The sequence below is a fragment of the Anolis carolinensis genome, chromosome 1 (genome assembly GCF_035594765.1).
Source record: "Anolis carolinensis isolate JA03-04 chromosome 1, rAnoCar3.1.pri, whole genome shotgun sequence".
Taxonomy (NCBI): Eukaryota; Metazoa; Chordata; class Lepidosauria; order Squamata; family Dactyloidae; genus Anolis; species Anolis carolinensis.
The window spans coordinates 4,575,697-4,603,214 of NC_085841.1; the positions used below are offsets into that span (position 1 = coordinate 4,575,697).

The 27,518-nt window shown below is 39.1% G+C and overlaps 1 protein-coding gene across 1 annotated transcript in view; it reads right to left on the minus strand.

The window, feature by feature from the left end:
* adcy3 (adenylate cyclase 3) overlaps nt 1-27,518 on the minus strand; it is a gene marked incomplete at its 5' end in the record, with an annotated part of 113,205 nt that overhangs the window by 62,895 nt on the left and 22,792 nt on the right. Inside the window, 1 exon segment of the mRNA XM_062968799.1 lies at nt 23,553-23,702. Coding sequence (XP_062824869.1) covers nt 23,553-23,702 — 150 coding nt within the window.

Genomic DNA, 27,518 nt, shown 5'->3' on the forward strand with positions numbered 1-27,518 from the left:
TTACCATGTATTGAACTGCTTTTTCTGTCTATTTGTTGTAAAACATGATGTTTTGGTGCTTAATTTGTAAAATCATAACATAATTTGAAGTTTAATAAGCTTTTTCTTAATCCCTCCTTATTATCCAACATATTCGCTTATCCAACGTTCTGCCGGCCCGTTTATGTTGGATAAGTGAGACTCTATTGCATTAAAAAAAATGGAACTACTTATGTGCATAAGCTCTCATAACATTAAAATGTCATATTTCAAAATTAGCAAAACAAGTGGAAATAAAGTTATTTTATAGGAATAGCAAGGAATCGTTTCTGCTATCTTCTGAAATTTGCAGCCAGTCCTCCATATCCACAGATTCCATATCCACAGATTCCATATCCACAGATACGGTACCTATGAAAATATATATTTTTTAATTCCCTCCAGAGCAGATCTTTATTTTGCCTCTTTAAACAAGAGTACACCATTTTGTATGATGGGACTTGAGCATCCATGGATTTTGATATCCATACAGGATCCTAGAAGCAAAGCCTGGCAGATAGTGACATACACTAGTACAGAGCTTTCCAAACATTTCATGGTGGTGACATACTTTTTAGACATGCAACATTTCACGACACAGTGATTCAGTTTAACTAGCAAACTGGAGGTTTAACCAATCCCTTTTAAAAGATACAGACACACATACATACATTGTAATAACTAAGTGTATAGGGATATAACACAACTCATGAAAATGGCATATACTGGCATATACAGTAGAGTCTCACTTATCCAAACCTCACTTATCCAAGCCTCTGGATAATCCAAGTCATTTTTGTAGTCAATGTTTTCAATATATCATTATATTTTGGTGCTAAATTCATAAATACAGTAATTACAACATAACATTACTGCGTATTGAACTACCTTTTCTATATTTGTTGCATAACATAATGTTTTGGTGCTTAATTTGTAAAATCACAACCTAATTTGATGTTTAATAGGCTTTTCCTTAATCCCTCCTTATTATCCAAGATATTCGCTTATCCAAGCTTCTGCTGGCCCATTTAGCTTGGATAAGTGAGACTCTACTGTACGTAATACCTAAATAAAACAAAGGACTAGAAGAATACATACGGCATATTAAACAAGGTGGAACGAAGATTAAAACACCAATGGTAATAGTGTTTAGCCAGACATTTAGACATGTGAATTCACTGTAGTCATTCCAGGAACAGATGGCTATATTCTTGAATCTATAGAAATTGGGGATTTTTTTTTTTTTGGATGTAATATTTTGCAGTCAGCCAAAAAGCAATGTCAGATTAGCCAACAGCCATTCTGTTATTGTTTTCTCCCTAAAGAAGAGGTGGACAACTAGCACCTATGAGTCCAGATCCAATGCATGGAGACTAGACCCAACGTCTTCTGGTGCTATGAGTACGGCAAAGCAGAGAGTGTTTGAAAATTGGGATTTATAGAGATACCAAGATGCTACTGTCCTCCCAACTCTGTTGTTCGCCTGCAAAACACGGACCGTCTACAAATACCACTCTCGGCTTCTGGAATGATAGAGATGGTATGACTAATTAACTGGTTGCAATTATGAACCAGGGTGCACGTTGCAATTTGCGTTGCAACTCTCACCCAAGACTTCATAACTACAGGTCAACTCGCTTTTGCACTATGCATCAGTAGGAGAAATGAACCCTGGTTGTAAGAAGTAGAAAATGTTCACCCTTTTCCCGCAGAAGACAAGTGTGAGGATTTGTGAAAGAGCCAATATGATGTGGTGAGTTGACTGGAAAGGGGATGTGTCGATAGCTGATTGGCTGAGCCAGTCAGGAGCCAGAATTCCAATTGGCTGCTGTCTCTAGCTTGGTGCTGAGACAACGGTTTTAACTGCCGCTTTCATCTTGGAGAGTGAGGAGAGCACTGACTGGAAATGGTCAGGAAGGAAATGGCTGCCATACTCTCTGGAACACGGAACATGGCCACACAGCCCAAAAGACATACAACAACCCTGGCTGCCATACTCTCTGAAGCCTGATTATTTATAAGGCAAATGAGGCATATTTAAAGACTGTTTAAAGGGACTGTTTATTCCCTCAATTCTCTGTGTGAACTCAAAGAGACTGCTGTATATATTGTTGCTCTGTTTGATCTTCTGAACTGAAGTAAAGATACTGTTACTTGTTACACAAGCCTGAGTGACATTTTATTATACTGCAGGGTTTATCTCGATTCAGAAACTGTGGTAAAGCTTCTATTTATTTATTTCTACAACCTTCAACAATATGGAGATCCTTGCTTGCAAGCTTGCTCATGCGCTCGCTTTCTCTGGTTTGTGGCACCAAGAGGAAACGCCTGTCATTTGCTGTCATGGAAATGGGTTGCCATAGAGACTCTACCTGACATCCAAGTCAAATTGCAGGAAATACAAGGAAATTATTGGAGCCAAGGATTGAAAGGAAAATAGCCATATCTAACATGGAGAGAGGAGCACGAAGACTTTGGCCTTGTATCATCATCATCACTGTATCATTATGTATTAATACGACCAAAACAAAATTCTTGGTGTCTTGGTTCTGGGGTTATTTAGAGCACTGATTCAGAAATTTGCATTGGAGAGACCACATCAACTCTAGTTTTTTAGATATGGTTATTATGATTTTCCATGGGTGAGCAGGTAAAGACTGATAGATGGTATATGTTCTGCATCTCAAAAACTAGTGCTGACGGGGGAAAACTGGTGCCATTTTTGGAATCAGCAAGTCCAATAGACCCAGAAACAGGGCCTGGTAATAAGCTGAGTATTCAGAAATCCGAAATTGTTTCATGCACAAAATTAAAACTTTGTTTCATGCATATCAATTAATTCCAGGTTTTGAATCGCTTGCCAACTTCAAAATAGGTTCATTTTAAAATGTTTTGTATTATTATTATTATTATTATTATTATTATTATTATTATTATTATTATTATATTGTTAATAATTTTTTATTTACATATATTAATAGCTTACAGTGTAAACAAAACATGAAACAATGAACATTTTACAAACACATAACCTCACCACCAAGGCTTGAACAAGTCTAATTTCTATGTTTATTATGTCTATGAGAGTATTCCAAAAATTGAAAAAATCCAAAACGCAGATCACTTACAAAGTATTTCAGATGCGGGATAGTCAACTTGTATTATTGTTGTTTTTGTTGTTGTTTCACAGACTTTTAGTTGGGGAGCCTGAAAACATCGATGCTTTGGAATCCATCCGAAAATCTAGGAATCAGTGAAGTCTCAATCAAATAGTGTGGATTTTTGTAATGACGCTATTGCAAACCTATCTATGGCAATTTCATTTATTAACGATGGCAATTTTCTTTCCTCAGGGGTGCTGAATCTCAGTTTGAAGATCTTGGTTTTTAACATTTTTTCAACCTTGTTATTCTTTGTCTTGTCAAAGGGTTTCATGGCCAGCATCACTGGGTTGCTGTGAGTTTTTCGGGCTGATTGGCCCAGCAGCATTCTCTCCTGATGTTTCGCCTGCATCTGTGGTTGGCATCTTCAGAAGTTGTGTTGGCAGTGAGGCAAGTGGAGTGTATATATATCCCTGTGGAATATCCAGGGTGGAAGAAAGAACCATTGTCTGTTTGAAGTAAGTGTGACTGTTGCAATTAGCAAACTTTATTAGCTTTGAGTAGCCTTGCAGATGTAGAGTCAATCAGTGAGGGTATTTACATGGAGATAGCCTGGCTGTTGTTACCTGGAGGCATCCTCTGTTTGGAAGATGTTAACTGGCACTTGATTGTTTGCTATCTGGAATTCCCCTGTTTCTAAGTGGTGTTCATTATTTACATTCTTAATACCGGTAACTAGATTTTGTTCATTTTCATGGTTTCCTCCCTTCTGTTGAAATTGTACACATGCTTCTTGTGGATTTCAATGGCTTCAAAAAGACAAGGGTTCCACACTCCACTTGCTTCATTTCCAACAGACCTCTGAACAAACCTCTGAGGATGCTTTCCACAGATGCAGGTGAAACGTCAGGAGAGAATGCCACTGGAACATGGCCATTCAGCCTGAAAAACTCATAGCAATCCACTTATTATTCTTATTGCTAAATTTACTCATACTTCACCTTGTGCCCAAAACAAGGGCTCAAATTAATTTTCCAAATAAAAAGCTGGTCACCGTAATCACAGTGAACCTGTCACAACAACACAAGCAAAGATCCATATGTAAGAGGCCCAAGGACCTGATGCAGAACAGATGTGTGTTGTCAAAGGCTTTCATGGCCGGAATCACAGGGTTGTTGTGTGTTTTCTGGGCTGTATGACCATGTTCCAGAAGCATTCTCTCCTGACGTTTCACCCACATCTATGGCATACTGAGGATGCCTGCCATAGATGTGGGTGAAACGTCAGGAGAGAATGCTTCTGGAACATGGTCATACAGCCCAGAAAACACACAACAACCCAGAACAGATATGTTTGCCTGGATCTGTGCAGGAGGCCATGGGAAATGTCTGAGCTTAATTCTGCATACACAAAGACACGCCTTTTCTTCCTGATAATTAGATAATTAATCTCCACGTTACAACAGGTACTTTGCAAAAAGGGGTTCTCTGATGTTATAATTACGGTGGATCCGTGCCTAATAAGACCTCCTCCGCCGTTTGCCAAAGAAATGCAGCCGTTTACAATCCACACAAAACTCCAGATGACAAAAGTAATAATTCAGTATTATATCAGGCACAAATATCTCCCTCATCGCTTGCACCGGCCCTCTAGGCGCCTTATTACGGTGCTTAAAGATGAAGCCTGCCAGACTAATTAGCTCCTCCGGCTTGGCTAATTGGCTGGGTAACGGATGAGGCCGAGGCAACGATGCTGAGAAGAACCGAAGCAAGCTCAGTCAGATTGCAGGGAAGCAGGGAAACTCTATCTACAATTTAGGATGATGGATTTACTCGAAATTAATGGGGAGCAAGCAGTGCTGAATATAATAGGTTTAGTAAGACTAAACTGCCAAGCTAGCATGCATAGGATTGCATTGCTATACTGTATGCATAGGATCTGGCTATCCTTTATGTAGTACCAGATTTATTTATTTATTTATTTACAGTATTTATATTCCGCCCTTCTCACCCCGAAGGGGACTCAGGGCGGATCACATTACACATATTAGGCAAACATTCAATGCCTTTTTAACACAGGACAAAGACAACAACATAGCTCCGAGCGGGCCTCGAACTTATGACCTCCTGGTCAGTGACTCATTGCTCTCCCGTCTGCGCCACAGCCCCGGGCTGGATACCCGGTGATACCCGGGTATTTTGAAAAGGGCCTTGTTTGTTTTTGGATGTTAAGTAGTATTAGTTTGGTCATATGTTACACTGTTTCTAAGAAAAAACTCAGCCTTTGCTTTTGTTTTTCACAAATGCTCCTATTAGAAAATGCACAAGGATGTGGCTGAACTAGTTCCCAAAAATCTTGGGTTAACCCTCCCAAAACACCACCAGTATTCACAGTTGGCCATGTTGGGTCTGTGTGCCAAGTTTGGTCCAGATCCATCACTTGCTGAGTTCAGTGTTCTCTGAATACAGGTGAACTATAACTCTCTGATGCCAAGGTCGGTCACACCAAGTTGGCAGTGTTGAGTCTGTCAGTGTTTTTTGGTGTTAGAGTGTGAAGTGTTAAATCAAATTGTTGCTGTTGATTTGTGTCTATGTGTTCCAGCAAGCTTTCCAGCAGCACAGGAGTTAATTACATGCCAGCCCTGATTAATTGCCTGCAGGGCCAATGGGTCAAGACTTCTGTTTCAACTGCGTGAATGGAACATTCCTCATGAACTGTGGAATGTTGGGAGTTGCCTTGCTGCCACTAATAGCAGACTCGACGAACAGAGAGGATGCGGCATGCTTTGCCCTTGCCGGGGAACATGAGTCCTGATAGTGATGATGTTTAGAGTTGTATATAGTCTGTAAATAAAAGTATAATACCACTGGGATTAGCAGATAATTTACGACTGAGGTGTCATTTGTCGGTGCCACTTTCGCCGGATTCCTAAGTGGTCTGATTGGTGAGAAGAAGGTGAGAGACCTGACTCATAAATAAGTCAGGGTGACGAATTAACCCCTGACAGAGTCTGTGTGCTAAGTTTGGTTCAGATTCATCATTAGTGAAATTCAGAGGGCTCACAGAATACAGGTGAACTATAACTCCCAGAGTTAAATGCCAATCATCCCCAAAGTACACCAGTATTCCCAGTTGGCCATGTTGAACTTGTGTGCCAAGTTTGGTCCAGATTCGTCATCAGATGGGTTCAGTGTTCTCTGAATACGGGTGAACTATAACTCCTGGATGTCAAGGTCAATCACCCCCAAACCTTGCCAGTATGCAAATTTGGCCATGTTGGGTCTGTGTGCCAAGTTTATTCCAAGTCCATCATTGGTGGGATTCAGAGTGCTCTTAGACTGCAAGTGAACTATACATCCCAGTCCCTACAACTCCTAGAAATCATGGTGAATTCTCCCCAAACCTCTCTCTCCAGTATGTTCAGCTGCTGGTCAATTCCTCTGTTTGCTGTGTGCCATAAAAAGGGTAGGAAAGGGTTAAGGGAGATGCAGTGGAGAGAGAACACTGAGATGTGCTCGCTGTAACCAGCAATGTCCTGGGAGGGAGAGACTTGGTGGCTCCCCATCACTGGGAATTATAGCCTGTTTGTGGAGGCCGGAGGCTGTCTGTGTGAGCGGACACCTGTGCCACATACACACATGCAGATTTTCACTTTTATTATGTGTATAGATAACATACACATAACTGTGTATGTGTATGGTGGCACTGTGCGTTAATGGTGCCAGGTTCAAATCCCAGGAGCGGAATGAGCGCCCGCTGTTAGCCCCAGCTCCTGCCAACGTAGCAGTTCGAAAACATGCCAATGTGAGTAGATCAATAGGTGCCACTCCGGTGGGAAGGTAACAGCGCTCCATGCAGTCATGCTGGCCACATGACCTTGGAGGTGTCTATGGACAACGCCGGCTCTTCGGCTTAGAAATTGAGATGAGCACCAACCCCCAGAGTTGGTCACGACTGGACTTAACGTCAGGGGGAAACCTTTACCTATAGATAACAACAACAACAACAACAACAACAACAACATTTATTTCTTAACTAATTCTCCCCAAGATGTAAGTTGGGGTACGACTCTTTCCTGTTTGTTTAGCACTTGGATCATGTAAGGATCTGGTCCATTTTAGCCTTTCCCAAAATCCTAACGAGGATTGTATTGCAAGTGAATCAGCAGATCCCACTACACTCATTATTGATGCTTCGAATCGGCGTGGGCCGCGAGAGGAGACGATGGATTTCCGCAAAAGCACCAAAAAAAGGCATATTAATCTTTGGTGGTCCTTGTTTTTTTCGGCAGCAAACGTTTAAAAATACTTTTCGTCTCAGGCATATTCTAATTATATTTTGGGTTTTGCTCTGAATGTAAATAAGTTGTTTAATTAAGTGGATATGTTTCCCCACCACCACCGCCACCACCCAGAGAGCTGTATCTATGGCAGCGGATACAGCGAGCATTGCTATGGGAACGGCACTGTCGCCACGGGCTCCCTCTCGATTTCACAGAGAACGGCCAATCTATCACAGTATCAACAAGGAGGAGCGTGCTCCCGCGGGCAGCCAAAGAGAAGGCAAAACCTCAGCAAAGCAGCTGGGAGATTTGTTATGCAGACAGGATCTCACCTTGTTGAGCATCCTTTATGAAAAAATACTAGGACCCTATGATCTCTATATATAAAAGGGTAATGAAATTTCGGCCTAGGACAAAACAACAAAACTACAAATCCCAGAAACACTAAACTTGGCAGCACAACCCCTCATCCATGCCTCTACGTTCATACAACAAAAAGAAAAGAAAAATAAAGTCCTAATTAGAGGGAGAGGAATAATTGTTTTTATCCCATTGCTGCCAGTTAGAAGGCTAATCTCCTAGCAACCAACTCACCCCAGGGGACAGGCAGAGTTAGGCCTCACTTAGGCCTCTTTCACACTGCCTATAAAATACAGATTATCATATTTGAACTGGATTATATGGCAGTGTAGACTCAAGGCCCTTCCACACAGCTATATAACCCATTTAGAATCTTATATTATCTGCTTTGAACTGGATTATCTGGACTCCACACTGCCATATAATCCACTTCAGTGTGCATTTTATACAGCTGTGAAGAAGGGGCCTCATATAATCCAGTTCTAAGCAGATAATGTAAGATTATAAATATAATACAGTAGAGTCTCACTTGTCCAAGCCTCGCTTATCCAAGCCTCTGGATAATCCAAGCCATTTTTGTAGTCAATGTTTTCAATGTATTGTGATATTTTGGTGCTAAATTTGTAAATACAGTAATTACAACATAACATTACTGCGTATTGAACCACTTTTTCTGTCAAATTTGTTGTATAACATGATGTTTTGGTGCTTAATTTGTAAAATCATAACCTAATTTGATGTTCAATAGGCTTTTCCTTAATCCCTCCTTATTATCCAAGATATTCGCTTATCCAAGCTTCTGCCGGCCCGTTTAGCTTGAATAAGTGAGACTCTACTGTCTGTAATAATTACTGTGATATAATAATACAGAACAATATAATCTCTAAAATCAGTACAGTAAATAAAGAGCAACACTCTGAAAGCATAAGCCACAGCAACGTGTGGCCGGGCAAAGCTAGTATCTATATATATAAAAATGTAATGTTCGTTTTACTATGGAGTAAACAACAAAACCACTGAACCCAATCACACCAAATTTGGCTACAAAAGACATAGTGACCCAAAATGTCTTTCAATTAAAAAAAAAACTAGAAAAATAGTCCAAACTAAAGAGGATGAGGAAGAGCCTTTCTCCCCCTAACTGCCAGTTAGAAAGGTAGGCCTTTAGCTTCCCCCCCCCCCCCCAAAAATTGCTTTTCAGCCCTGCCCTCTTCGCATCCTAGCAATCCTCTCAGCCAAGATGGCGCCCAGGGCCTCTTCGACACTGATCGTCTTCCAAGGGTAGTGTCTTGGCCGTCAGTCCAGAAGTGACTGTGGAGACCTATTCTGGATCCAAATGGCCTTTCTTTCCCAGTGAGGACATAGATTTCCGGGTGGAAGGGGGTCCCAACAAGGGTTGTCTTGAGGTGCCTTCTTCCACTTGGCCCATTTCTTCATTTCGCTCTCTTGTTTGTGCTTCTTCAAAAAACAGCTAACCTCCAGTTTCAATGTTTGAAGGCCCGGGCTTCCCAGTTTTCTCTGGGTGTTTATGTCACATTTTTAAAAGTTAGCTTTAAGCCCATCTTTTGCCATCCACTGACATTCCATTTACTGTTCTTGAGCTGAGAGTAAAGCAACTGCTTTGGAAGACGAGGATCTTTGGATCTTCGGACATTGTAGCATTCGATCCAATTGTGGCATTCGGTTCAACGAAGTGGATGGTGGAGGATCATGGCTTCGATGCTGATGGCCTTTGGGTCTTCTTCCAAATGCTGACCTTTCTCTGCCTGTTTTCTTCCCAAGAGATTTGCAGGATTTTCTGAAGGCAACACTGGTGGAATCCATGCAGCTGTGGACTAGTCTACATAGGGACCACCAAACGCAGCACCCAAAGAGTCAAAGAACATGAAAGGCACTGCAGACTCACTCAACCAGAGAAATCAGCCATAGCAGAGCACTTGATGAACCAGCCTGGACACAGGATATTATTTGAGAACACAAAAATGCTGGACCATTCCAGCAACTATCATGTCAGACTACACAGAGAAGCCACTGAAATCCACAAGCATGTGGACAACTTCAACAGAAAGGAAGAAACCATGAAAATGAACAAAATCTGGCTTCCAATATTAAAAAACTCTAAAATCAAAACAATAGATGGGAAGCAACACTCTGAGGGCAGAGGACAGCTAATGACTGAACAAAGGATGCCCCCAGGCAAGAGACAAAACCTTTCCAATGCTAATTAGGGTGATTAACTGAAACATTAATGCTGGCTTCCCAGTGACAAAGGACTCTTGCCACACCCTGGACTCTACACAGATATATATTCTTTCCTTTCCTTACTTAGTTTATCCATACCTCACAACCTCTGAGGATGCCTGCCATAGATGTGGGCGAAACGTCAGGAGAGAATACTTCTGGAACATGGCCACACAGCCTGAAAGACATACAACAACCCCACTGGTGGAATCGTTCCAGAAGTCAAGAGTGACGTTTGTAGACACCCCACGTTTGACTGGCAGAATTGGAAGGACAATCTATCTATATATATAAAAATGTAATGTACATTTGTAGGACTGAGTAAACAATAAAACCACTGAACCAAATCACACCAAATTTGGCCACAATACACCAATACATCCAAGGTATGTCCTTCACTCAACCCCCTCCCCTCCCCCCCCCCAAAATAAATCTGATTGGCCTAGGTATAACACAGCCAGGCATTGAAGCTGCAAGGCTATTCAATGCAATTTAACTAGGCCAACGAAGGATTAACCTTGGTAGAAGGTGGCCAGGCTTTGAAGCAGCAATACTACTCTGTACTATTGAAACTGGCTAACCAAAGATTCCCCTAGGTTGCTTTGAAGCAGCAAGGCTATTCATTGCAATTCTAGCAGCCCAAAAAAATTTCCCCTAGATCACAAGTACCCAGGCTTCCAAGCAGCAAGCCTATTCTGTTGCATTCTAACTCACCAAACAAGGATTCCCATAAGAAGAAAATGGCCAGACTGCAAGGCTGCAAGGCTATTCACTGCTGTTCCACCTGGCCAACAAAGGATTCCCATATGCCACAGCAATGTGTGGCCGGGCACAGCTAGTCTATATATATAAAAGAGTGATGGCATCAGGGCAGTGGACAAAACAACAAAACTACAGGCCCCCCAACGTCAAGATTTGACAACACAACCCATCATTCATGGCTCTAGGTTGATACAACAAAAAGAAAAGAAAAATAAAGTCCTAATTAGAGGGAGAGCAATAATTGTTTTTATCCAATGGCTGCCAGTTTAGAGGGCTAATCTCTGCCCACTTGGTTGCCTAGCAACCAAGGGACAGCCAGGTTTCAGTTAGGGGACAGGCAAATTTAGGCCTCACTTAGGCTTCTTCCACAGATTATCTAATTTGCACTGGATTATATGGCAGTGTAGACTCAAGGCCCTTCCACACAGCTATATAACCCATTTATAATCTTATATTATCTGCTTTGCACTGGATTATCTTGACTCCACACTGCCATATAATCTATTTCAGTGTGCATTTTATACAACTGTGAAGAAGGGGCCTCATATAATCCAGTTCTAAGCAGATAATATAAGATGATCAATATACAGTAGACTCTCACTTATCCAACATAAACAGGCCGGCAGGATAAGTAAATATATTGGATAATAAGAAGGGATTCAGGAAAAGCTGATTAAACATCAAATTAGGTAATCGTTATACAAATTAAGCATCAAAACATCATATTATACAACAAATTTGACAGAAAAGGTAGTTCCATGCGCAGTAATGCTATGTAGTAATTACAGTAGAGTCTCACTTATCCAAGACTCGCTTATCCAACGTTCTGGATTATCCAACGCATTTTTGTAGTCAATGTTTTCAATATATCATGATATATTGCTAAATTCATAAATACAGTAATTACTACATAGCATTACTGCGTATTGAACTACTTTTTCTGCCAAATTTGTTGTCTAACATGATGTTTTGGTGTTTCATTTGTAAAATCATAACCTAATTTGATATTTAATAGGCTTTTCCTTAATGCCTCCTTATTATCCAACATATTCGGTTATCCAACATTTTGCCAGCCCACTTATGTTGGATAAGTGAGACTCTACTGTACTGTATTTACAAATTTACCAGTAAAATATCACAATGAATTTGAAACACTGACTACAAAAACATTGATTATGAAAAGGCAGACTGTGTTGGATAATCCAGAACATTGTATAATCGAATGTTGGATAAGTGAGATTCTACTTTGATATGAAATAATTTCTAGGATAGAATAATGCAGAACAATATAATCTCTAAAACCAGGATAGTAATAAAGAAATAAAGAAATAAAGAAAGTAAATAAAGCAAGGAAATTGGAAATTCCACAAAGGAAACAATCAGGGCCAGCTAACACCTCCCAAGAAAGGATTCTTCCAGAAAGGAAGCTGAGAAGGCAGTGAAGCACTATGTATTACCAAAGTCATTATTATTACTATCATTACTATCCTTACTACTATTATTATTATTATTATTATTATTATTATTATTATTATTATTATTATTATGTTGCGGTCAACCGTGAAAATGAATACAATCTGGCTCCAAGTATTCAAAAACACTAAAATCAGAATATATAAAAATTAATATGGTATAATAAAACAGAACAATACAATCTCTAAAATCAGAACACTAAATAAAGAACAACACTCTGAAAATAGGGGAATTCCACACAGAAAACAATCAGGGCCAGCTAACACCTCCCAACAAAGGATTCCCATCATCAAAGTCTGGCCAATCCTCTGTTTTCTCAGGGCCACAGACAGTAGAAGCATATAAAATATCGCAAACAACACTACTCTGAAAACAAGGTAATTCCAGACAGGAAACAATCAGGGCCAGCTAACACCTCCCAACAAAAAAATCACTCAGGGAGGAAACAGCTAGGCTTTAAATCTGCAAGGCCATTACATCCTAATCATTTTTCCTAATTGCAGCATTCATACTTGCCTCCAACAGACAAAAAAACAAAACAAAAAACAATCAGAAATATTGTATATTCACAACCTTTAGGAAATAATATCCCCTGATGGCACAGCATGTTAAAGCGCTGAGCTGCTGAACTTCTGGACCGAAAGGCCACAGGTTTGAATTGGGGGAGCGGAGAGAGCCCCCACTGTTAGCCCCAGCTTCTGCCAACCCATAAGTTCGAAAACATGTAAATGTGAGTGCATCAATAGGTACTGCTCCGGCGGGAAGGTAACGCCGCTCCATGCAGTCATCCCACATGACCTTGGAGGAGTCTACGAACAACGCCGGCTCTTCGGCTTAGAAATGGAGATGAGCACCAACCCCCAGAATCAGACATGACTGGACTTAACGTCAGGGGAAAACGTTTACCCTTTACCTTAACTACCACCAATTCCTCAATACTTTATTTCCCATACCACCATTCTTCGCCACAGCAACGCGTGGCCGGGCACAGCTAGTATATATATAAAAATGTAGTGTGCGTTTTTCCCATGGACTAAACAACCAAACCACTGAACCAAATCACACCAAATTTGGCCACAAAAGACATAGACATCCCATCTATGTCTTTCAATATAAAAAACCTAGAAAAATAAAGTCCAAATTCCAGGGGAAGAGGAAGAGCTGTTCTCCCCCTGGCTGCCAGTCAGAAGGGTAGGCCCTGCCCCCTTTGTGTCATAACAACCCCCTCAGCCACAATGACATCCGGGGGATAGGCAGGGTTCACTTAGGCCTCATCCACACTGCCTATAAAATATAGATTATCTGATTTGAACTGGGTTATATGGCAGTGTAGACTCAAGGCCCTTCCACATGACTATATACGCAGAATGCCAAGACAGATAATCCACAGCATCTGCTTTGAACTGGATTATCTTGAATCCACACTGCCATATAATCCAGTTCAGTGTGAATTTTATACAGTTGTGTAGAAGGGGCCTCATATAATCCAGTTGAAAGCAAATAATACAAAATTATAAATATAATATGTTATAATTACTGTGGTGTAATGAAACAGAACAATATAATCTTTAAAATCAGGATAGTAAATAAAGAACAACACTTTGAAAACATGGGAATTCCAGACAGGAAACCATCAGGGCCAACTAACACCTCCCAACAAAGGACTCCCCCAGAGAGGAAGCAGCCAGGCTTTGAAGCTGAAAGGCCATTACATGCTAATCATTCTGGCTAATTGTAGCATTCATACTTGCCTCCAACAGACAAAAAATGGAACAACCAGAAATATTGTATATTCACAAGCTTTAGGAAATAACATATACTATCTATCACCAGTTCCTCAATACTTTATTTCCCATACAACCACACTTTGCCACAGCAACATGTGGCTGGGTACATCTAGTAGCTTTATATGTTGTAGATGAAGGGAGAGATAACGCAAGAGAGATCCTTTTGAGAGGCCAAAAAGTCCGGTTTATTATTTCAGCTGAGTCCCTGGAAGTGGAATCTCTTCCAAAAAGCAAACCAGAGAGACGATCAAGGCGTTGACTTGCCTTTTATACATTTTCAGACAAAGAACATGCTTCTACATACATCTCGTCATTAGTACGTCACTTCACATGCTTACATACATGGACATAAATATGCACAATGCACAATTCCTATCTTAAGTACTCTTAAAAGCGTGTAGCAAGTCACAGACACCAAAAGAGAGATCCATCAAGAGGCCACTCTTGACCTGTCAAGCTGTACTAGGAACCAATTCACACTGGAATGTATAGAAAACTGCCCCCCCCCCCTTCTCCCAGCTTGTCCTGTCAGCTTGTGCATCCCTAAAATCTAACACAGAGAGAGCCTGATTTTTCTACATTTCACTGCTTCTCATGTGCATACAATATATGTCTAAAAATCCATATTTTTCAGTTCCTCATCATATAAACAAACATCTGATTTTTGTGGAGAGGTGGCTGCCCAGGTAGCGCAAACGGTCAACATTTTCAAGCATTACACCATTAAGATGTATTTCTGGGAGCGGCTGGTGCCTTTTACTGCAAGAGGAGCACTTTGGCTTTTTCGATGTTCAGCGAGAGGATCAGAAGTGAGTTTTTGAATATCTGTCTATACTTAATGAGATATCTTAGAGATGTGACCCATGTCTTAAGATGCAATTAATTTATGTTCCATACACCTTCAACACAGAGTGGGAAGGTCATTGTAAACAGAATATTTTGTGCATCTAAGGTGCACACAGAGGTTTTGGGTTTTTTTTGCAATGTTCTTGGTAACTCGATTGCACGGTTCTCAACTGCAGAATTTGTAGTTGCCAACAGAACGGAACGAAATAAATCAGAGTGTGTTATGCCCACAACTATCGGAATATTATCCATAACACATATTATAATTGAAAACAATTTGGACAGAAGAAATGAACTACGGCTAAAATTTACTAATTACACAAAGTGCAAGAGAACTCTGCTGGTATGTTGCATACAATGAATTGTGAAAAAGAACTCAAGGACGTATTAAGGACCAAGGGTAAGCTTGAGAGATCTTGTTGTTGTTGTTGTTGTTGTTGTCGTTATTTATTTTATTTATTTACAGTGTTTAAATTCCGCCCTTCTCACCCCGAAAGGGACTCAGGGCTGATCATAATATATACATACATGGTAAACATTCAATGCCATATGAACATAAATACAGAGAAAGAGAGGCAATTTAACCTTCTCCAGCTTCCTGAGAGTATGCTTGATTCTGACCACAGGGGGAGCTGCTATTTCATTATCCACTGTGACGCCGAGTCCTTGGATACTTCCTCATTCCAAATGCTGCTGGATTATTTTTATGGTGTTGTAAATTAGTTAAATTAGCTTTCCCACATAAGTGGTACCTAAATTTCCTACTTGATAGATGCAACTATGTTTATTTATTATTTATTTATTTACAGTATTTATATTCCGCCCTTCTCACCCCGAAGGGGACTCAGGGCGGATTACAATGAACACATATATGGCAAACATTCAATGCCAACGGACAAACAACATATATAGACAGACACAGAGGCATTTAACATTTTTTTTCCAGCTTCACGATTCCGGCCGCAGGGGGAGCTGTTGCTTCACTGTCCAGTAGTAGCTGTACTTCCTCATTCCATTCCTCGTGTTTTGCTGGCAGTTTTATGATGTTGTAAATTAGTTAAATTAGCCTCCTGCATAAAGCGTACCTAAATTTCCCTAATTGACAGATGCAACTGTCTTTCGGGGCTGCATAGGTCAACAGCAAGCCGGGCTATTTAATGGTCGGGGGCTTAACCCGACCCGGGCTTCTAACTCATGACCTCTCAGTCATAGTGATTTATTGCAGCTGGCTACTAACCAGCCTGCACCGCAGCCCGGCCCCTTATTATTATTATTATTATCATCATCATCATTATCATTTTTATTATTATTATAAAGATTTAGGAAATATTGAAAGATCAATTCCTGATGGCTCTTGCCCTCTCTAGCAAGGATTCTGAACATAGTTGGGCTGAATTAAAGTCATTGGATGCAACTATCCCCCCATGGTTTCAAATTAATGCCATTGCTCACTTTCCTTATTAAAGTTTATTTTAATGGCTGGAAATTGCTTTGAATGTACTGCATGTAAATTTGGGCAACCATATGAGGATTCCTCTTTAAGAAACAAGCTCGGGCTGCGTCTAAGTTTAGTAAACGTTGGAGAGATATTTTCCCAAATATGGTTATTAGATGAAATACGAACATACTAATAGGTTTCAGGGAGATGCAAGGAGTTTACAGATATTTTTAAAAACCCTTTTTGCAATATACTGGCAGCTGAAATGAAAAAAACAAGCAAGCTTTGATGGTCACAGCTGTCATAAACTATTAGTAAAATGACAATAAAGAGTTGGTTAAATAAAGTATGGGCTATGGCACTATTGGAAAAGTTATTTTAGCAAAAGGAGAAATAGAAGATCTATTTGATAATACTGTACATGGAAGACATTTATTAGCATCATGTGTAAATCTAATGGTGAATTCAAACCACCAAGGCTCCATCTACACTGCCATATAAAATCCAGATTATCTGGATTATATGGCAGTGTAGACTCATATAATCCAGTTCAAAGCAGATAATGTGGTTTAATCATCTCGATTATATGGCAGTGCAGAAGGGACCGTGGAAGACGATTAGAAAATATATTTCAACAACTACCGTATATACTCGAGTATAAGCCGACCCGAATATAAGCCGAGGCACCTAATTTTACCACAAAAAACCTGGGAAAGCTCCAGTATAAGCCGAGATACCAATAAAATTACATTAACTGAGGCATTAGTAGTTTAAATGTTTTTGAATCTTTACATCAAACTGTAATTTAAGATATGACTGTTCAACTCTGATTAAATTATTATTTTCATCTTCTTCAATGTAAATGTGCTTATATATCCTTTTAAAAATAATAGAGTGAAATAATAAATGTAATAATAATAATAAATGCAGTAAAATAATAAATGTAATAATAAATAGAGCAAAATAATAAATGTATTATTAATAATAAAAATAGAGTAAAATAAATGTAAAAGTAACAACAATAATAGAGTAAAATAATAAATGTAATAATAATAATTAATAGAGTAAAATAATAAATGTAACAATACAAATAATAATAGAGAAAAATAATAAATATACAGTAAAGTCTCGCTTATCCAAGCTAAACGGGCTGGCAGAAGCTTGGATAAGTGAATATCTTGGATAATAAGGAGGGATTAAGGAAAAGCCTATTAAACATCAAATTAGGTTAGGATTTTACAAATGAAGCACCAAAACATCATGTTATACAACAAATTAGACAGAAAAAGTAGTTCAATACACAGTAATGCTATGTAGTAATTACTGTATTTACAAATTTAGCACCAAAATATCACGATGTATTGAAAACATTGACTACAAAAATGCGTTGGATAATCCAGAACATTGGATAAGCAAGTGTTGGATAAGTAAGACTCTACTGTAATAATAATTAATAGAGTAAAATAATCAATGTAACAATACCAATAATAATAGAGAAAAAATATATACCATATATACTTGAATATAAGCCGACCTGAATATAAGCCCACCAGGACCCTCACCCGAGTATAAGCCGAGGAGGTTTTTTTTTTCAGTCCTAAAAAAGAGCTGAAAAACTAGGCTTATACTCGAGTATATGCAGTATATGTCATTGATGAAACTAGGAAAAGTAGCATAGAATTGACAGGGCTGAATTTTATACGGCTGCCATATAATGCAGTTTCATAATTCAGATTAACTGCTTTGAACTGGAATTATATAAATTTGCATTGCCATATAATTCAGCTGAATGCAGTTAAACGGCATTATGAAACTGCATTATATGGCAGTGTAAATACTAAATAGGGCATTTGGGTCATGCGCAAAATCGTTAAAAAATATTATGTCCAAAATTCCCTCCGGGCAATGAGTTGATGCATCCTAGAAGTAGTTTGGCAAGAATTCCAAGAACTTCTGATGGCCAATTACTTCAAAAGAGCAGAAAACAATGACCCTCTTCTTCCCTTTTCCAGGTTTTACCACCAAAATGAAAAACTTGGCACAGAGGCGATCATCACATGAAAGTTCCTTTAGTTGTCTTCGGACCACAAGTCAGATGCATTGGCTGACACAACTAATGAAAACAAATGCTAGAAATTCCCATCCGACAATATTGAGTGGTCTACATGGTCACCAGCTCTGCTTTGGAATCATTCAAAGTAGAGTTTCAGGTGGAAGGAAAAAAAGGACCTGAATATTATTAGTCCCAACTATTATTATTATTATTTATTTACAGTATTTATACCCTGCCTTTCTCACCCCGAAGGAAACTCAGTGCGGCTTCCAGAACACACATACGGCAAGCATTCAAAGCCGATTATACAATTAACAAGGACAGACAACACAAACAGAGGTAAAGGCATTTCGTAGAATCCAGGTTTGGAGAATAAGCTCTTGTATGCGTGAGGCATGTGTGACTGTTGCAATTGGCCACCTTGATTAGCATTGAATGGCCTTGCAGCTTCAAAAACTGGCCGTTTCCTGCCTGGGGGATCCTTTGTTGGGAAGTGTTAGCTGGCCCTGATTGTTTCATGTCTGGAATTCCTCTGTTTTCTGAGTTTACTTCCTGTTTAATTGTGCGGTACTTAGAATCATTGAATCCTAGCGTTGGAAGAGACCTCGTGGGTCATCCAGTCCAACCCCATTCTGCCATGAAGCAGGAATCCCATTCAAAGCACCCCCACCCGACAGATGGCCATCCAGCCTCTGCTTAAAAACCTCCAAAGAAGGAGCCTCCAACACACCCCGGGGCAGAGAGAATAATATCTCATTCTTCTACAAGTAAGCAAAATCTATCACAAAACAGTCAACGTTGAACCCCCTTTTTCCATCTTATTTCCAGCATCTTTTGTTGTCCTTAGATATCCTCCCGATCAATGTCCTTAATGGCGCCTTTTATTACCGCCCTGCTAAAAGCGGTACCTATTTACCTACTCGCATTTCTGCTTCCAATCTGCTAGGTGGGCAGTTGAGCTGGGACTGACAGCAGGTGCTCACCCCAATCTGGGCTTGAAATGCTGATCAGGAGGATTTTCTGCAACACGGCAGTTTAGCCCGGCGCCTAGAGTAGACCCATTGAAACAATGGGACTTACAAATGAGTTGTCACTTCAAGTTCCCATTGATTTAATAGGTCAGCTTTAGCTGGAGCTAACAAACTGGATTTTAGGACACTATGAACTCCACTCGGGCCTCTTCTACACTGCCATATAATCCAGATGATCAATACAGATCATGCACATTATCTACTTTGAACTGGATTATATGAGTCTACACTGCCATACAGGGTGTTTGAAAAAGAACTCCCTAGTTTCAGTATAAATTAAATGGAAACTAGGGAGTTTTTTTCCAAACACCCTGTATAATCCAGTTCAAGGCAGATAATCTGTTGCACCTCAGCACTGGTTCACCTTGCTCTTAACACACACTCCAGCACAGCAGGCTAGGTTTAAACAGTCTATTGGTAAAAGATAGCAAAGTCTGAATAAAAAACAGCAAAGAAAGCAGACCTCCAAATGCAATGGCAGTCCATAAAAGCAAAGTAATCCAATAGTACAAGCAATATGCGGAATATAAATCCAAGTCTCTGAGATAGGAAATTAGTCCTGAAAGCAGAGCACCAGGAGCTTCAGATTAAAGTCCAAAACACAGTTTCCAAGCATGAAAATAAACGAGAATCCTTTTCCAGGAACTAATATAATAATAATAATAATAATAATAATAATAACAACAACAACAACAACAACAACAACAACAACAACATTTACCTCTGTTTGTGTTGTCTGTCCTTGTTAATTGTATAATTCTGCACATTCTGTTCTGGATTTTATGAATTAGTCTCCTGTTTTAATATTGTATGTTTTTCGTATGCTTCTTGCCAATTTTAATGATTGTTTTTATTGATGTTTTACTGGTATAATTGTTTTATAGTCGTGTTACTGATATTGATTGTTTTATCGGGCTAGGCCCCATGTAAGCCGCCCCGAGTCCCTTCGGGGAGATGGGGCGGGGTATAAAAATAAAGTTGTTATTATTATTATTATTATTATTATTATTATTATTATTATTATTATTATTATTATTATTATCTGGGGCAAACCTTTAATCCTAACCTTGAATCTCTGTCTAAGGACGACTCCTCTGAGTCACTGCCCAAAACACCTGGAACTTGTTGATGTTTGAACTCCTGGGAAAGGTCACCCTTATCATTAGTTTCTATTTCATCGCTGGCCTGCGGCCTCACTGACAATTCCCCATTTCCAGCATCAAACAAATCAACATTTCCAGCATCAGAGTCTTCGAGATTCCTCTCCTCAACATTGCTTTGGTCAGCCTGCAAAACCCCAAATCCCCCTTCATCGTCAGACTGAACCACAACATAATCTGGGACCTCAGTTTTGCAACTTTCCCCCAATGTTTCTCGGTTTTTGGTCCTCCAGATCCATAACCAGCCTAAAAGACAAATAATTGCATCCGGAGAAATCCAATGAACTTTTCCTAGAAGCCGAAATGACTCAACTGAGCACATCACGCTGTGAACCCATCATGAGGCAACATGATTAATTGGAAGACAATTATTGGGCCAAGGGAAAGGCGGGCGACCACGCTGAGACCAAGAGCCTCTTCCGTTATGTTTACATGTGTGCCTGCAATCTGCTGAACGTGCTTCTTACTGAACTCTATAACCCAGGGATGCTTGTATCTCTTTTTCTCTTCCTCCCTCCCAATCTCCTCTCCTTTTGTGTTATGCGTAAAGGTATGAGTCTTTTTACTGATATCTACAAGTTTTAAATTTTTCGCCTGTGAATTTTAACTTACACTCAACTTACAAATGATGTTAATGTGTTTAATCTTGTAATATACCGTATATACTCGAGTATAAGCCTAGTTTTTCAGCCCTTTTTTAGGTGAATAGTTTTTTTTTATTATTTTATAGTGAAACATGATACATTGAAAGTGGTGGAACAATATATCAATAGAAAAGTGGGAAAGTATCAAGAGGAAAAAGGACTGATAAAGCCCCGCTCGGCTTATACTCGGGTGGGGGTCCTGGTTGGTTTATATTTGGGTTGGCTTATGCCCGAGTATATATGGTACATTTATTATTTTTCTCAATTATTATTGGTATTACAGTAGAGTCTCACTTATCCAACGTTCTGGATTATCCAACGCATTTTTGTAGTCAATGTCTTCAATACATCGTGATATTTTGGTGCTAAATTCGTAAATACAGTAATTACTCCATAGCAATACTGCGTATTGAACTACTTTTTCTGTCAAATTTGTTGTATAACATGATGTTTTTGTGCTTAATTTGTAAAATCATAACCTAATTTGATGTTTAATAGGCTTTCCCTTAATCCCTCCTTATTATCCAACATATTCGCTTATCCAACATTCTGCCGGCCCATTTATGTTGGATAAGTGAGACTCAACTGTAAATGTAATAACAGAGTAAAATAATACATGTAATAACAATAATAATATCAGAGTGAAATAATAAATGTATTAATAATAATAAATAGAGTAAAATAATAAATGTAATAATACCAATAATAATAGAGAAAAATAATAATACCAATAATAATAGAGAAAAATAATAAATGTACCATATATTCTCAGGCATAAGCTGACCCAAGTATAAGCTGACTAGGACCCTCACCCGAGTATAAGCTGAGCGGGGCTTTTTCAGTCTTAAAAAAGCTGAAAAACTAGGCTTATACTCGAGTATATACAGTAACTCATTTTTTCTATTTATTAAATAGACTCTACTGCATCTATTTTTATTTCTGAAATTTACCACTCTCGGCTTATACTTGAGTCGATGTTTTCCCAGTTTTTTGTGGTAAAATTAGGTGCCTCGGCTTATATTTGGGTCGGCTTAATCTCGGTATATTTTTATTGCAATATAGGGCAGTGCAGATGTGGCTTTTATCCAGAATTCCAACATACTCTAAAATTTGAAATTCTCCCTATGGGTGGCTAAAAGAGTGTGAGTTGGCCATTGTTTATTATTATTATTTTATTATGACACAGCAAACAAGATAGATATGCTGGATTTCATATCACAAAATCACAAGTCGAACACGTCAAGGTGGCACCTGCGGGAGGGATTATTATTATTGTTATTATTATTATTATTATTATTATTATTTTATGACACAGCAAACAAGATAGATATGCTGGATTTCATATTATTATTATTATTATCAACACAACGACGTTGTATGGCACAGCAAACAAGATAGATATGCTGGATTTCGTTTCACAAAACCACAAGTCGATCACTTCCCAAGTGTCTAGGACTGTGTGATGTATTTTCTGATGATGTGTGCAGATCCCAGTAGGGTGGCCTTTTGCAGTTGGCAGATGGTGATTTTGTCAATGTCTATTGTTATGTCTATTATTATTATTATTATTATTGCCTGTCCTGATGAATATTGTTTCCCTGCTAGATAACCATACTGTCAAAATCTTTGCCAAAGGAAACACATCCTTTGCCTCCTTGCTCGTAAACCTTTCCTCCTTGCTTCTATTACACTTGATCCTAACGTCTCTCTGGGGAACTTTGTCATTTCGGAAGGCCTTGGCAGCCTCTTAACTCAACAGTATATAAATATATCTCCGAAGACCCCGTCCTCTGACGCCTGCAAAAGTTTTATCTCCCGGTGAACCCACCACCGCTCTTCTGACATCAATAGCGCTCTGTTGACGCTCGTCTGCAAAGTGTCAGGAACACTTTGACGGAGGACAAAGGAGCAAAAGTGGCCGCCGTCAAGGCCAGGCGATGAGGCCGGGTCTATAAAAAGGGTGTCGTGTGTATTTTTACACACTTTTTCCCCTTGAAGTCTTTTGCACAATCATTGCACTTAAGGACTGAGTGATAAGAAACCATATTCGGTCCAAATCAGAAATAGAGAAGGTCGGATTTTTGGACCTGGGCCAACTTCGGCCCTCCAGGTGTTTTGGACTTCAACTCTCACAATTCCTAACAGCCTACCGGCTGTTAGGAATTGTGAGAGTTGAAGTCCAAAACACCTGGAGGGCCAAAGTTGGTCCACACCTGATCTGGACACTATGCTCCTCTTGACACAGACAAGAATCACATTAGCCTTTTTCGCTGCCGCATCACATTCTTGGTTCATGTTCAGCTTGTGGTCTCCTAAGACTCCTTATTACAGGAAGGATATAAATATTTGTTCTTACCTGCTGCTGGCTTTGCTCCTCCAGGTTGAGCTTGACCTCCAGCGACTGCCGGGCTTCGAGGAAGGCTTTGCGGTGCTTGCGGTCCGCCATGTAGTACGACATGATGCCCACGCAGATGGTGCACAAGTAGATGGCCACGTTGGACAAGATCTTCAAGGGAAGCAGACAACCATCCATGAGTCTCTCTCCAGAATCATAACGATATTCATTTCTCCCAACTAAGAGTGAGGATCGTGTTTCTAACCCTCTCCCAAACCTCAAAAACAGCCAGTTACAAGTAACTAATTTGTAACTAGTTACTTTTGAAGGCAACAAGGGTATGAGGACATCACGTTTCTAACACTACCAAACTTCAAAAATAACCAGTTACAAGTAACTAATTTATAACTAGTTACTTTTGAGGTGAACAAGGGTATGAGGATATTACCTTTCTAACACTCTCCCAAACTTCGAAAATAACCAGTTAGAAGTAATTTAATTTGTAACCAGTTACTTTTACTTAATTTGTAACTAGTTATTTTTGAGGTGAACAAGGATATGAGGATATTACGTTTCTAACACACTCCCAAACTTTGAAAATAACCAGTTACAAGTAACTAATTTATAACTAGTTACTTTTGAAGGGAACAAGGATATGAGGATATTACGTTTCTAACACTCTCCCAAACTTTGAAAATAACCAGTTACAAGTAACTAATTTGTAACTAGTTACTTTTGAAGGCAACAAGAATATGAGGACATTACGTTTCTAACACTCTCCCAGACCTCAAAAATAACCAGTTACAAGTAAGTAATTTGTAACTAGTTACTTTTGAGGTGAACAAGGGTATGAGGATATTACGTTTCTAACACTCTCCCAAACTTCAAAAATAACCAGTTACAAGTAACTAATTTGTAACTAGTTACTTTTGAAGGCAACAAAAATATGAGGACATTACGTTTCTAACACTCTCCCAGACCTCAAAAATAACCAGTTACAAGTAACTAATTTGTAACTAGTTACTTTTGAGGTGAACAAGGGTATGAGGATATTACGTTTCTAACACCCTCCCAGACTTCAAAAATAACTGGTTGCAAGTAACTTAATTTAAAACTAGTTATTTTTGAGATGAACAAGGGTATGAGGACATTGTGTTTCTAACACTCCCAAACTTCAAAAATAACCAGTTACAAGTAACTTAATTTGTAATTTGTTACTTTTGAGGTGAACAAGGGTCTGAGGATATTACATTTCTAACACTCTCCCAAACTTTGAAAATAACCAGTTGCAAGTAACTTAATCTGTAACTAGTTATTTTTGAGGGGAACAAGGGTATGAGGACATTATGTTTCTAACACCCTCCCAGACTTCGAAAATAACTGGTTGCAAGTAACTTAATTTCTAACTAGTTATTTTTGAGGTGAACAAGGATATGAGGATATTACGTTTCTAACACTCTCCCAAACTTTGAAAATAACCAGTTGCAAGTAACTTAATCTGTAACTAGTTATTTTTGAGGGGAACAAGGGTATGAGGACATTATGTTTCTAACACCCTCCCAGACTTCGAAAATAACTGGTTGCAAGTAACTTAATTTCTAACTAGTTATTTTTGAGGTGAACAAGGATATGAGGATATTACGTTTCTAACACTCTCCCAAACTTTGAAAATAACCAGTTGCAAGTAACTTAATCTGTAACTAGTTATTTTTGAGGGGAACAAGGGTATGAGGACATTATGTTTCTAACACCCTCCCAGACTTCGAAAATAACTGGTTGCAAGTAACTTAATTTATAACTAGTTATTTTTGAGGTGAACAAGGATATGAGGATATTACGTTTCTAACACTCTCCCAAACTTTGAAAACAACCAGTTACAAGAAACGTAATTTTAACTAGTTACTTTTGAGGGGAACATGGGTATGAGGCCACTATTTAAAAGAAACGTAACAAATAAACACAATATCATTTTTGACCTCAACTAAGAGTGAGGATTGTTACATTGCTTGTAAAGCAATGACCGCATACCCTTATTTCCCCTCAAAAGTAACGACAGTAAGAGTGAGGATTGTTTCTAACCATCTCCCAAACCTTAAAAACAACTAGTTACAGTAGAGTCTCACGTATCCAACACTCGCTTATCCAACGTTCTGGATTATCCAACATATTTTTGTAGTCAATGTTTTCAATACATTGTGATATTTTGGTGCTAAATTACTACATAACATTACTATGTATTGAACTACTTTTTCTGTCAAATTTGTTGTATAACATGATGTTTGGGTGCTTAATTTGTAAAATCATAACCTAATTTAATGATTAATAGGCTTTTCCTTAATCTCTCCTTATTAACCAACATATTCTGCCGGCCCGTTTACGTTGGATAAGCGAGACTTTTTCAATTTTGTAACTAGTTACTTTTGAATGGAACAAGGTTATGAGAACATTGTTTTAAAGGCAATGTAACAATCTAACTCTTTCCCAAACCTCGAAAATAACCAGCTACAAGTAACTTAATTTGTAACTACCATAGTTACTTTTGAGGGGAAACAAGGGTATGAGGTCATTCTTTACAAACAGTGTAACAAATAAACACAGCATCCCGTTTTGCCCTCAACTAAGGGTGGAAATTGTTTCTAAAACTCTCCAGACCAGTTACAAGTAACTAATTTGTAGCTACCATAGTTACTTTTGAGGGGAAACAAGGGTATGAGGTCATTGCTTTACAAGCAATGTAACAAATAAACACAGCATCCCATTTTGCCCTCAGCTAAGGGTGGGGATCGTTTCTAACCTTCTCCCAGACCAGTTAGAAGTAACTAATTTGTAACTACCATAGTTACTTTTGAGGGGAAACAAGGGTATGAGGTCACTGCTTTACAAGCAATGTAACAATTAAACACAGCATCCTGTTTTGCCCTCAACTAAGGGTAGTGATTGTTTTTAAGCCTCTCCCAGACCAGTTAAAAGTAACTAATTTGTAACTACTGTTGTTACTTTTGAGGGGAAACAAGTGTATGAGGTCATTGCTTTACAAGCAATGCAACAAATAAACACAGCATCCTATTTTGCCCTCAACTAAGGGTGGGGGCTCTCCCAGAACAGTTACAAGTAACTAATTTGTAACTACTGTCATTACTTTTGAGGGGAAATAAGGGTATGCGGTCATTGCTTTACAAGCAATGTAACAAATAAACACAGCATCCCGTTTTGCCCTCAACTAAGGGTGGGGCTTCTCCCAGACCAGTTACAAGTAACTAATTTGTAACTACCATAGTTACTTTTGAGGGGAAACAAGGGTATGAGGTCACTGCTTTACAAGCAATGTAACAATTAAACACAGCATCCTGTTTTGCCCTCAACTAAGGGTAGTGATTGTTTTTAAGCCTCTCCCAGACCAGTTAAAAGTAACTAATTTGTAACTACCATAGTTACTTTTGAGGAGAAACAAGGGTATGAGGTCATTGCTTTACAAGCAATGGAACAAATAAACACAGAATCCCATTTTGCCCTCAACTAAGGGCGGGCTCCCAGAACAGTTACAAGTAACTAATTTGTAACTACCATAGTTACTTTTGAGGGGAAACAAGGGTATGTGGTCATTGCTTTACAAGCAGTGTAACAAATAAACACAGCATCCCATTTTGCCCTCAACTAAGGGTGGGGCCTCTCCCAGACCAGTTACAAGTAACTAATTTGTAACTACCATAGTTACTTTTGAGGGGAAACAAGGGTATGAGGTCATTGCTTTACAAACAGCGTAACAAATAAACACAGCATCCCGTTTTGCCCTCAACTAAGGGTGAGGATTGTTTCCAACCTTCTCCCAGACTTTGAAGATAAGCCGTTACAAGTAACTAATTTGTAACTAGATACTTTTGAGAAGAATAAGGGTTTGAGGACATTGTTTTAAAAGCAACGTAAGAAATAAACAAAAACATCCGGTTTGGAATCCCAGTGCTAAAAGACAGGAGAGTGCCACAGACA